Source organism: Motacilla alba, chromosome 11, assembly GCF_015832195.1.
Source record: "Motacilla alba alba isolate MOTALB_02 chromosome 11, Motacilla_alba_V1.0_pri, whole genome shotgun sequence".
Classification (NCBI taxonomy): domain Eukaryota; kingdom Metazoa; phylum Chordata; class Aves; order Passeriformes; family Motacillidae; genus Motacilla; species Motacilla alba.
In genome coordinates this window covers 16,195,445-16,208,586 of record NC_052026.1, presented here as the reverse complement: position 1 = coordinate 16,208,586, position 13,142 = coordinate 16,195,445, and the positions used below count along the sequence as shown (strand labels likewise).

The 13,142-nt window shown below is 39.9% G+C and overlaps 1 protein-coding gene across 1 annotated transcript in view; it reads right to left on the bottom strand.

Moving 5' to 3' along the window:
• CDYL2 (chromodomain Y like 2) overlaps positions 1–13,142 on the bottom strand; it is a 60,137-nt gene that overhangs the window by 21,556 nt on the left and 25,439 nt on the right. The window contains exon 2 of the mRNA XM_038148071.1: positions 5,944–6,538. Within this exon, the coding sequence (XP_038003999.1) occupies positions 5,944–6,538 (595 nt within the window). The remainder of the gene's footprint in view (positions 1–5,943; positions 6,539–13,142) is intronic.

The window sequence follows — 13,142 nt, the reverse complement described above, 5'->3', positions numbered from 1 at the left end:
GGGTCAACAGTCAGCACCTGCTCAGTGCACACAAGGGGAGCAGCACCCGAGTATGTCAAGGTGAAAAATGACTGCGACAGGCAAAAAGAGACATTCAAAGACTCAAAGCAATTTATACTACATGTGAAACAAATTAAGGATGTCACCAATTAACTAAGGAAGCTTTAGATACATCTAAGTGTGGTTTTCTGGCTTAATAGTGAATATTTGATGCTCAGTCTAAGTACAAAAAGAAAACAGAATGGGAGAAAATGCTCTTTACTGGGAGTTTAATCTAATTTTTACTTTGTATTTAATCAGCAGAAGATCTTGTGGAATACCTAAGCCAATATTTATAAGAAGCTTCAATATTTTTTAAGGGAACCTAAGATGTTCCCAGACCACTGCTGCATGCAGTAATCCTTCTCCAAGAATGGCAGTAAAAGAGGGCAGTAAAGGATGCTATTTAAGGAGAAAATGCAAGCTTGGTTGCTTTCTGCAGTCCTTTCCCATAGTATCATCCCTAAGTGTTGTACAGAAATATGAGAGGGCTCATCCCCCCTGTTTCCTTCAGTGTTTGCTTGTGGACCTTTTCATGGATTTCTCTAATCCTCTTCTGAGCCTGTTGATGCTGTCTGTCTCCACAGCTTCCTGTGGTATGAGTTTGAGAAGTTGGGTAGCCACTACACAGAGAAGAATTTTCTTTCATCTGTGCTTTTATCTGACGTTCCACCAGTTTCAGTGAGTGGTCCCTAGTTCTGCTATCAAGGGATTTCAGGAGCAACAGTTCTGCATTTAGTATATCTGAGGCCTTGATGATTTTGCAAACTTTGATCATGCTGCCCCTCAGCCACCCCCTCTCCCAGACTCTTTTATTCCTGTAATCTTCTTCATTTCAGCTGCTCATCCCTGCATCTTCTACAGTACTCCACCACGGCCAAAGTGTCTGAGACTGGGGTTCCATTCCACCAGGCATTGCAGAAAACACATTAGACATTTATATTCTAAAAGACTGAGGCAGACAAAAAGTGGGAGAGGAGAGTGAGGAAAGATTGCACTGACCCTCAATGCTTTGGGGGACCTAGAGCTCCACATCTCCTTCCACTGCTTCTGCCCACTGCCAGAGGACACCTCAAGCTCCTGTTATTTTCAGATACGTATTTTCTGAGTGTTTCATCAGAGCAAGTTTAATGGTGCAGTCCCTGTGCCACCACCCTCCACAGCAACCCCAGTACTGGTGAGAGCAGCCACACCATGAACTGGCCTGGTGATCTCTCTGGCTGAAAACTCACCCTGCAAAACTGGTTAATTTTCAAACAGATGCAGTTCACCTTGTAGCCTCAAAAGTATTAAAACTGGTGCAGAGGAAGGGTTGGGAATAACAATCAGGGTGTCATGGGAAGGAGAGCTGGACCGCTGCTTTTATTAGCAGTATGCATTTATGCTGAATGGAAAGGATGATGGAGCTGAGGCTTTTATTTTTCTAGGTGAAATAAGCCATGCTCCCTCACTCTCCCTGCTCAAGCAGCTTGGCATTCCTCAGTCTTCCCAATGGCCTTTAACTGCCTCTTTTCTCTCTTTCTTGTGGGTACTGGTTAATACTGTACATCCTTAAAAGCTGTGTTCTGTTGATAATTTACTAATAATTTCAGACTTCTCCAGCTAAGGGAGCATCTGTAAGATATCTAAAAGCAATGAGTTTTTATCCAAACTGAGAGAGCAAGCATGTTTGCTTGTCTTTTACTGCCAGTATTCTTTCAGAAGAAATAAAACAGAATAAGCTAAAAAACCAACAGGAAGCAGTGACTAAGTCACAGAGAGTATTTAAATCAAGGGCACCATGAGACTACAAAGATTTTTTGTAATGGAGAAAAACAGTGGTTGGTGATACATGACAGGCAGAAATTCTCCAGCAGATGGTACAGAGAAAGAGCGATGTAGAAAAAAGAAAGATAAAATTAAAAGGGGATGTTTTTTGATGCTGTCAAGAAACTTGACAAAACAATAACTCTCAATTACAATATCTGGAGAGAAACAGAAATGTGATAACAGAAGACAACAAATATCATCAGAAAGACCAGTACTGTTAGCTCCTGGGAGCATCAATGGATGTTGTTCACAGAGTTTTTCAATACTTTCCAATTTGCAGACCCTTAAATAACTGTCAGTAAAGATGATTCTGCTCTCCTTATGGCAGGATGTGTAGAAGGTAGAAGACATTTTTTGGTATTAAAGATCTGTCCCAATTTCCACAAGGTCCCAGGCCTCCACTGGGACATTTTGTGCACACACCTGTAGGTACACACTCATCCTTCTGGGATAAAGAGCTTCCTGATGGGAGTTTGTCTAGAGGCTGAAGAAACACTTGTACCCAAGTGGATTTACACACAAAACCAAAGAGACTGGTGGACATTCATTTAAGGAGTCATCAAAAACTGGTTTTCAAATAGCTGTTATTTGTTTGAACACAACTGGCATGGACAGACCAACAAAATAGCTATTATCTGATTACTTCTAGTTTAAATATTACTGTCTATATTGCCTGGTTCAATGCACTGGTGATTAAACATTATTATAATATGAAACAATTCTGGTTGAGGTTGGTGGGGTTTGGAGACCCTCAAACATAGGCCCACACTGGTAGCAGAGCTGGGCTTACAGCCAGGTTTTCAAATTGTAGGGAATTTTTGACTTTTCCAAATCTAGGCTTCATCTCAAGACCAACCTGAAATTTCTATACATATTTTCTGTGCAGTCTTAGCTGAGAAATGAATCTGACATTCATTTGGGTTCCATACTGGCAATCTCAAAGCTGACACAAATGTCTGCTTCCTCAGATTCTGAACAGGGCTGCCCAGGAGCCACAGCTTCTGGGAGCCAAACCAGGTCCTCCAGGCTCCCTCTTTGTTCCACACCTAGTGCCTGGGAGCCCTGCAAGTGCTGATGGAGCATGCCAGGCTTTCAACTTCCAGACTCAGTGGCAGACTGCCTGAAACCTCTGGCATAGCTGGCTGCCTCCAAGCTAAACGTGGGAGTCCTGCCAAGCAGACTGCCACACTGCTCCTGCTCCCTAGGGACACAGCCTTAGGACTTTGGCTCAGATTTGGAGAAAGTTTTGAAACCCAAGATGTTTGGAAAAAAATTTAAGTTATTCAACAAACTGGGAATTTTTCTCTGAAACTTTCTTCATTTGTAATTTGTAAAATTTCAGCCTGGTTTTCGTGTGGGTTTCTGTGATAATAATGGGACACAGGGCAGAATCACACTGGCATCCTCTGTGTGAGTGTGAATACTGAGGGAGTTCAGGAAATTGTTGGACTTGGTGAAGAGTCGTGCAAGTTACTTCCACTTGATGTTTCAGACCCCTGTATCAGGAAATGTGGCTTCTCTCAAGCTTGCAGGGCAATATTAAGGAAAAACCTAGTGATTTGATTTTGACCCTTCTTCACCAATTTCTGTCTGCTATTACTCAGGCAGTCTCATCTCTCCTCTTTGTACTCTTCTCCACTCTGCATGTGCTGGGTATCACACAGCAGGACTCGAGGGATTTATGACCTTGGCAGAGCTGCTGAGTATGAGCTTTTCAAAAAAGAACCAGGCAGAGATTTAAAGATCTCTTCATTTTGCCTACAGAATGCAAGGGGAACAAAATACAGAACACAAGTGATGGATTTGGAGAACACAAAATATGTCAGAAAGAGCTGCTTGAAAGGAGCTGCAGAGATCAGCTCTTGGGCCAGGAGAGAACACCTGGTCACTCAGGCAAAGCAGCTTTCCACTGAACGGGAGCTCTCTGCCAGAGATTATTCAATCAGGGGTGATGGAGGCCACTCCTTAGCTCTTGTGGGGACAAAGGAGAGGCTCATTTGACCTTACAGTTCTTTGTGACCCTTCAGTTCTTCATTAAACAAAAGATTCTAAAATATGGGAATGAATGCATTTCAAAGATACATTTTGAATCAGAACTTCTCCACTAATAACGTAAAATAAATTATTAGAAAAACTTAATTAGAAACAGTAAAAAAAACACCAAAACTTTATACACAGCTGTAATTAGATATGCAAATTGTCTTAAAGAAGCAGGTAACTTTTAAGCATTCTTACATGAGCTCAAACTCCTCAAAATGCAAAAGCCAAAATATACTTTTAAGTGATTTAACTTCAAATTTCATTGGCATCATCAGGAGTACTTATGCGTTTAAATCTGACCATGCATTTTGCTGGTTTGGGAGTTTTTAATAGCATGTTTGATGCCTGGTTTGAAAGGTTCCAGTAGCTATCACATATAGCCAGTAAGACTGGGCAAGGTCAGTTCTCCTTCCCAGATCAAGGAGTATTTGCCAGGTTGCCAGTAGGATGGAAAATGGAAAGCAGGGTGATATAATTTATGTTGACTTCTGAAAAGTTTTTGGCAGGGCAATTCACCAGAAGCTGTTAAGGAAATGAGTACTATCATGGGCTATAGAAAGTAGCTAATAAAAATAAATAATTGAAACAAATGGTTACTTTTCATCATGTCAAGCTGGCTGTCCCAAGGACCTGCGGGAGGATTGGTTTATTTAATGTATGTATTAATGAGCTGGGAAGAGATATATGAGAGGAAAACTTGAAGGCAATACAAAATAAGTAGAGTGAAAACTAGGAAAGATTTTGAAGAGCTTCACTGAATCAAAATAAAAAGGTGAACTGGCAACACTAAAGCAGATTAAATGTATAGTGAAAGGGATCATACATAAAGCTGTGTTCTAAATTAACTGTAACAAGGAAGGAAAAAACCCCAAGAGCAACTGTGGATCACTCAATGAAAACCTTTATGCAGTGCGTAAGAGCAGAAAAAATAATTCTTCAAAGGTTCTATCGTCACTGTATCAGTAAGCAGTGGGAAATCGTTTGGAACAGCTCCTGCTGTTTTAAAAGGTATTAAAACCACCCCCCACACCAATGGCACAAGAAGATACTCAAAACTCTCTGGAATCAGCAAAGCCTTCCAGGTAGTAGGAAGGCTGAAAAGGCTGGGACTGCCTACTGACTGACAGGGTATCCTCCACTTCATCCCTTCATACAGGGACAAGAGGCTACTCAGTGAAAGTAAAGGTCAACTCCCCCCCAACAAAACCCCAAATCCCAAAACCTGATCAAATAAAATGTGCTTCTTATTGTTAGCTCCTGGAAATTACTGTCACAAAACACCACTGAGGCTGTAAATTTGGTAGGATTAAAACCAAACAAACCAAAAAGATTGGACATATATAATGAGAAGATATTTAATTTCTATTAAGTTGAGTAGTTTTTATAGAGAATATAAACCTTATTCTTTGAGAACTAAGCAGTAACTATGAGGATTAGAGAGAAATTAGTGAGAATTAGAGAGAAATTTCTCCTATATCTTTTGTTCATTTCAAGACTGTTTGTACTTTCCTCTAAAGTCTGTCTTAAGACTTGTGATGTGTCCAGTCACTGTCAGAGACAAGGACCTGGCTGTTCCGAGTGTTTCTGATTATGACAAACATTAATACTGAGAACTTGAATCTTATTCTGCCACACTTACCAGGGCACTTTAGCAAGAGTGGTATTAATTCTAAAATAATTCTGGTTTCTCTAGACCGCTGGGTTTGAGCACACCTAACAGCAGTGATTTGTTACGTGGTGATGCACAAACCCAAAGTTGCAGCATTATACATATCTGAGTTGTCATTCCTACTCCATGCCCTTTCCTCACTTCCCATAGGGATTTACCCTGCATATCTCGTGACAGAGCCCACACTGCTTCGCGTCACTCCATGGGAAAGGGAAAGGGAGAAGCCAACTGATAAAAAAAAAGTGTATAATATGTAGGGAAAGTGTGGAACTTGTTTGTGTGCTTCTCACCATATCACTTGTGTGACAACAGTTTTTCCACGAGTGGGCCCTACTTGCTGCAATTAACACCCCCTCCCGCACAGAGGAGTTGTTTAAATCACATACCAATTCCATTCACAACAGGGGAATTGTTACTGACTTCCAACACGCTGGGCAAGTTTTGTTCTCCTTCATGATCATTTAAATCCACGTTTTGCTGCTGTGAGCCATTCCCAAAATGTCTAGAATCTTTCTCATGGCTGCCATCTCCATTCTGCAGACCATTATGTGGCTTTTTCAGTGGCATAATCTGTAAACCGCTGGGAGTAGTTCGGTAAGTCACAGTTTTAGCAGCCCTGTCATTTGCAGATCCTGGCTTTGCTGCATATCCTCGTTTCTGTTTTTGATGAGATGGATTAATTCTCTTCCTTTTGTGTGTTGATCCTTTAGACTTCCCAGATTCAGAAGGTCTATGTGATATTTTCTCAACAGACGACCCTCGGCTTTCCCGCAGTAATTTCGGTGCACTGCCCTGTTTCCCGTGCCTGGATCGCTTCTCTCTGGTAATGTGTAGTCTGTTGAACTCATCAATAAATTCCTCACAATGGAGTAGGTGGTGTTCAGGTTCCCAGGTGTCTTCATTGCTCCCGTAGCCTTTCCACCTAATGAGATATTCCCATTTGCCCTTCTTGTTCTTCCTTTTGTCTACGATTCTCTCTACCTAAAAGGAAAAGCCAAAACTGTATTAGAAAGAATTCTCATGAACAGACCTGGCAGTAAAGGAGTGAAAAGCAGAGCCCCAGTGGCATTTTCACAGCAAGGCCACTGCCCCTTCTGAAACCTTTTAAACTCTTTTAGAGAAATAAACACATCCTCAGATCTGATCTGGGCACTTGCAGTAGCTCAAATGTGAAGAATCAAGAGAGAGTCTGAGATCATAAATGAAAGAATGTCTTTGAAAATCTGGTTGCAAAATGACACTCTTGCTTTACATTCCTCAGCTACCTCTTGTTTCAAAGAGTCAAATAAAGTGGTTTTTGCTGCTTTGTTTGTTACTGATCATTCTCCTGCATCTACACATGTGTTTTGTCCCTATAAGCTTCCCCACTCTTCTTTGTGTCTTGAAACTACCTTGAACAGAGAACTGATGACAACAAATTGCAGTATTTTACAGCAAAGATCTTGTTTGCAGTAGTGTACATCCATTTGCTGCTTCCAACTTACACAAATCTGTATTTTTATGAATTCAGTATTTGAGTAAATACACAAAATTTCTGAATGCACCAATTAAAAAATCAAATAGCAAACAAAGGGCATTAAGTCAGGATTCTTACATTGAAGCAATGAATTTTGTCAGCCTGTGCTGGAGAATGTCATTGTAAGGAACATTTCTGCACCAAGTGCTAATGGACTGTATTGGGACTGCACCCTAAATGTGAATTAACAGCATCATTACACTGTGGAACCTGGATACTGGTCAAGCCTCAAGTAGAGGGAGAATGCAGAGAAAAATCCAAACACACACCACCAGTGGCAGCAAGTTTGGATTAAACTGCACCAAGTGAAATTCAGATCGAGTCATTGGGAAAAATGTTGTAATGGCAGTAGGAATTAAGTATTGGAATAATACTTGGTAATGTGGGGAAGGTAGGGAGAACAAACAGTTTTTGTTACATATATCTGTCATGGAAAGTCAATGCTGGAAGATCAGTTATGATAAGGAAAATTTCAAAGACTCTCCCAGGTTTTCTTTTTTCATTGTTTAATTTTTAAATTTTGTTTTTAATATGTGGTTTATGAAGGATACAGATGCCACTAATGAAAAAAAATCATTATCATTAACCCAAAGCAGTACTGTTAATTTAGAAGAATAAATAAGTGGATAGATCATGTAACAGCTTTCACTGCTCCTCATGAAAAATCATCTCCTGCGAAGAACAACAGTGGAATCTGTAAGGAGAATTTAACCTTGAAGAAGGGCAATCACAGCAGTGTAAGTAATTGTTCATTTTAGGTCCCTTGTTAGAGCAAACCAATGGATTAATTCTGTCTGTTCACTGGCTGGAACTGTACATTCACAGAAATCTTGGTGGGTTCCCCAAAGGAGTTTAAATGTAATTAGCAACTAAACATTATACTTCTATCTCAGTTCATTTACATGGGAATTGTGCTAAGATATCTGTCTCTGAGTCATAGTGGACACCTTCCTCCACCTCCAGGGCTCCCACTGCAGCATCTCAAACAGCTCCTTCCTGTGCTCTGGCTTATCAAATATCTACACAGAACCACCTCAGAAGCAAAGCAAGGCATCCTCTTTACTCTGAATTTAGCACAGTCCCCTTCAGGATTGCTCAGAGAGGCAAAACAATTAACTGAAGCTCAGCCTGGGCAAGTTTGAGATCATTTGTCTGAAAAGACGGAAAAGGCTTCACAAAATGAATGAACTGGCATTTTTTTTTCCTCATGTGGGACGTGTGGCTTTCAATTGTCAAACTAATAGTAGACTTATTATGATCTTGTTGACTTTATAGAGAGCAGCTGTCCAAATTAGCCTTGGCTTTAAAATACTTTCATCTTCCTATCAGGGCCTAGCCAGAAAAACTGTACATTGAACCACGGAACTCTGTGTGGGCTGCCTGTGGATTTGTTACCTTAATTACTGCAGCTTGCTATAGCAATGAGCAAAGCACATACATGTCTGTCCTGGGGAAAAAATTAAATTGCTGCTAAACTTGGTAGACCACAGCTATCAGTACTGGAGAGTCGGGGTTACTGCTTTTCTGTCTGTACCAGATAAACAATGTACATGCATTCCCCTCCCTTTCAATTCAGGACTTTGCACTTGGAACACAAACTGTGTCAGTTTGGTGCTGCTTGAGAGTTACTTGTCTTTTTTTTGAGGGATTGCACCAGCTTTGTTCCCCAACTTGCTCACTGAAGGAAGAACCTCAGAAAGGATGGACAAATGCCTTTTTTGGGATCCCATACAAAAACCATCTCTCCACCCTCACCTTTTTTTCACTTGTGCACGTATCTTTAACTACACAGATTTATTATTTTCACATTGTTGCTCTATGTGAAGAGGTTTTGTGGAGGGTGTTGTTTAATATGGAACACACTCAAGTATTTTGGTGATGAGGCATCCTGCATTTCAATTAGGAGGATAAAAGGAGAAAATATGAGTAGTCTTTGTTCCTGGGAAATAAAATAATGGCAATGGAGGATGTGATTAACCACTTAAAGACATCATGAAGGGAGAATAAAAGTAGTCATGAAATTGGGTCAAATTTAATAATAATTTGTGAAAAAACGTTCAGAAAGCAAATATATTTGGGTAAGACTAACCATTTCATTACAGCATTCTCAGAACAAAACTATCGATGTTCAAATTTAACTAACTAAAATAAAGACTAAAGAAACTAAATAGAAAATGTTTTGTTTCTGGTCAACCCTCTTTTCAGTTTATTGTTTTGTTGGGGAGAAAATGAAAAAAATATGGTATAATCCAAAATTAGTTTGTTTTCCTTGATTTTTTTAGTTCAACCATAATACCCCGTGGCTTGACTACTGATGCATAAAAAGTCTGGGTAGATATTCTCCTGTCCTCATTACTGCCTCACTGTTCACTGAATGCATCTGAGGGTAGCATTCAACATGGTCCCTTTTCTATCGCAGGGCTTTAAGTTCTCCAGTAATATTTATCCCCTTTAGGTGCCACTGGGAAGTGCTTCAGTGGAGGCATAAATATCAGGGTTTTAGCCACACCTGCTACTGTCTGTCTAATTTTCCTTCTATCCACAGTCCACAGTAACAACAAACATCACTACTTTGTTTTTTTAATGATGTGTATTTGTTTTAACAGGTACTATGTGAAATAATAATCTTTCTGTATTTACTTAAGGTTGCACAAATCATATCAGTTTTCTTAATGAGAAATAATTCTGTGACAGCTAGTGATTAATAGAAATAATACTTTAAATCCTCCCCTAGAATAAGCAATACATGTTTCTGAGAATATGCAGCAAATATCCAGGACTTCAGTGTCTGATTTTCCATTTCCCCCCTCAGTTCCATTTTTAATCAGAACTGAGTAACATGTTCCCAAAAGTGACCCTGGTAGTTACAGTTGCCAAATCCATGATTTCACTGCATTTGCTTTGGAAAACTAAGGAGTTAAATTTAATAAAAGTGCAATGACTACAAACAAACCTTGTAGAGGTATCACAGTTAAAAGATTGCTAGAAATGTCATGTACCGTCAGTTCCCTGGATTCTCTCTCTTTCTCTCCCTGCCCCTGCTGGCTAATTCTGGATGAACTGAGGTTCTGATATGTTACCATATACTTTTAAAGAGAACAGATAGAATAAGAACAAGGCATCTGTGCAAATGCATTTGCAACACACTTTTTAGCTTCCAAGTAGACTTAAACCTAGCTCTATACACAGCTGCACAAACCAGGATGAAAGTCATAAATAAAAAGCCTTTAAAATATATCTGCATTCTATAATTAATGTGAAATAAAATAATACATAAGTGGATTAAAGTACAAATATCTAGAGCTTCATAAACTTAAGTGTATGCAGAGTACAACAACCCTGCCACCCTTCCTTCCCAGAAAATTCTGGGTCAAAATCATTTAACTACACATTGTTGTTTGCTTATCAAAAAAATTAAATCTAGGCTAAGTTAAATAATTCCTGTGGAATTATTTCTACAGTTGTAACTATAAAGTCAAAGCACAGCACACTCATCTCAGTTCACAGCTCTGAAGAGCATAAATAAAAATCCTTGTGTTCCCAGAAAACACCTTATGGGAGATCAGTAAACTTCTAGAAACATTTGGAAGGTTGCATATCTACTTAGTGATTTCCAAAATAAATGCATGTCATCTCCTCTTCTTGCCATGCATATCCATGTAAGCAATTTAAACTGTAATCAGTGGTGTTCAGATGGTCTCTGCTAGTGAACTCTTCAAAGCATCAGAGCAACTGCATGACAGACACTAGAAAAACTGCCTTTCATTACTACGATTACAGGACTTGCACTGGTTTATGTGGGGTTTTTTTCATTGGAAGTCTTTGTCCCATGTTATGCCTGAGGGTGTTGGAAGGGTATTTGAAGAAAATGCCAAAGAAGGAAAGGCAGTAAGATTTCTGAGAGAGATAAAGGCCACCTGATTCAACATGTTTGTCTTTTAAAAATTCAGTATTGCCCTAACTTCCCCCTTTTTGTTACCTTTGCTTTGAGAAGTACTCTATCTCATTAGCAGTGACTTGTCTTTGTAACGTATTTTTGTTTTTCTTGTATTTGTATTTGATTTTACAAAATCTGGTAATTGGAGCATTTGTTCCAGACGTACAAAAAATATGGCTACATATCTTCTGAAGCAGCCAGTATTCATGTTAGAAAAATAACGGTGGAATGGCTGCTGGGACTCTTCAGAATCCGACCCATGGAGTAGGTCCATCTATAAAACCCCTTCAGTACTGAATTTGTGTTGCCACCTGGAAGGTCACAATGAAATGAAAGGGCTAGATACTCTTAAAAACAAAAGGGAAGCCATTCTTCATCAGAATTACTCTTAGGCAAAACATCAAATGACATCTTCCCAGGAAAACCAGTGGACACCCCATTAATCTCAAAAGACACTGCTTTTTATTCAGTTCCTTTTTTTTCTTTTTAAGCATATGGGGGTTTTATTTTCTGTTTTTCAATTTCCTTAGAATCAGAAGAGATCTTAAAACTTAGTAAGGAACTCCTGGAACTTCTACATTTTCACTGGGAAAAGCCTATCAGCCTGGTATGGAAACCACTGGTATGGAAACCACTGCATTGGGTGTGTGTCCTTCAACATAGACATGGGAAGACTCACAACAGAGCAAATAAATGCTGTGAGATCTCCTGCTGCTCCCTATCCTGCACCTTTGATGTTCCCCTCCTGAGAGACACTAACACTGCAGAGGTGTCCTGCTGTGAGATTCCACGGTTGAGGTTTAGATGGAAAACCAGGAGTGCAATGCCATCAGTTGTATTTACAGCAGTGGTGCAGCATTAGAAGTTACTGCTCAATGTGGTGTTTTCACATTCCTCTTTTCTGGACCCAACACTTTGCTGCAGAAGTACACTTTGTAAGTTACCTTCCCTGAGCAACATTTGTCTAAGGGGCCTTCTGGCAGAGGGAGTTCCCCTTCATTAGCAGCAGAGATCCAATCTGAGGGCCTGAACCAACCACAGCTTCCACGAACACTCATATCTTCAGTGACCTTGTACCAGCTTTCTGGGAAGTCTCATCTTTCTGTGAAATTCAGTCTCATTGAAACCGAAATTCTGGTCTGGTCTCTGTTGTTTTTTTCTGACTCTCTTCAAACCTGTCCTAGTGCTGCATCTGCACTCCCACACTGGGGCCCTGGTTCCCCTTTGGTCCCATCTGTCCCTGCTGCTCACTCTACCAACAGGATTCATTTTCATAACCCTGTCCTCTCTTGTTTTGTTTCCAAAAGGTTTCTCCTGGTCAGAACTTAAGAGTGCTCAAATCTCTCAGTCTGTTAAAGCCATTTCCATCTCCCACTATAAATTTAAGGATGTAATCTACATTCTTTCCTTTCTTATGATATTGAAGTGTATGTGTATAAGCTGTACCTGTGGGGGAAGTGCCACAATCATTGTGGGTTTTGGAGCAAAAAGGAATAAGAATATACACAACAGTCTTACACTGGAGGGAAGAGGTTTTTGCACAAACTAATACTAATCCCCTGGAACAGGAAACTTGTCAGATGACCAGGGATCAGAAAGAGACTTTTTGGTCATCCGGTGTACTCCCTGTCATTGTAGGCAACTGCATCATACAAACCCTTTCATACTGGACATGTTTGTGATACAGAACATGTTTCTGTCCAGGCTTATTGCTCACAGGTTGCACAGCAAACAACTGTTCCTGCCTAAATGCATTTATTTTGTTAAAATGTTTTAGGCTTTCATTTGGAAAGCCTCGTCTTTTCAAAGTTGCGAAAGAAGTGCATGAGAAAATCAAGATCCTTTATAGAGCAGGTTAAGGTAATCTTGAGAACATTCTTAATACAGAGGAAGAAAAGGAGTTTTTCCTTTGCAATCCACGAGTGCATCCAGGTAATCAAAAACTGTTACTCAATATGGGGGAGACCTCTTTGGATCTGTTCCTCCATAAAAGGTTTTAATCCTTTTGACTTACAGGCATTATAATCACATACCACATTTTGGAAATCCAAAGAACATGGGGGTTTCTGTTTATTTTAAAGCACAGTGACACATTACATTTATCCAATCTCTGTTTTCTTTTGTACAATAAA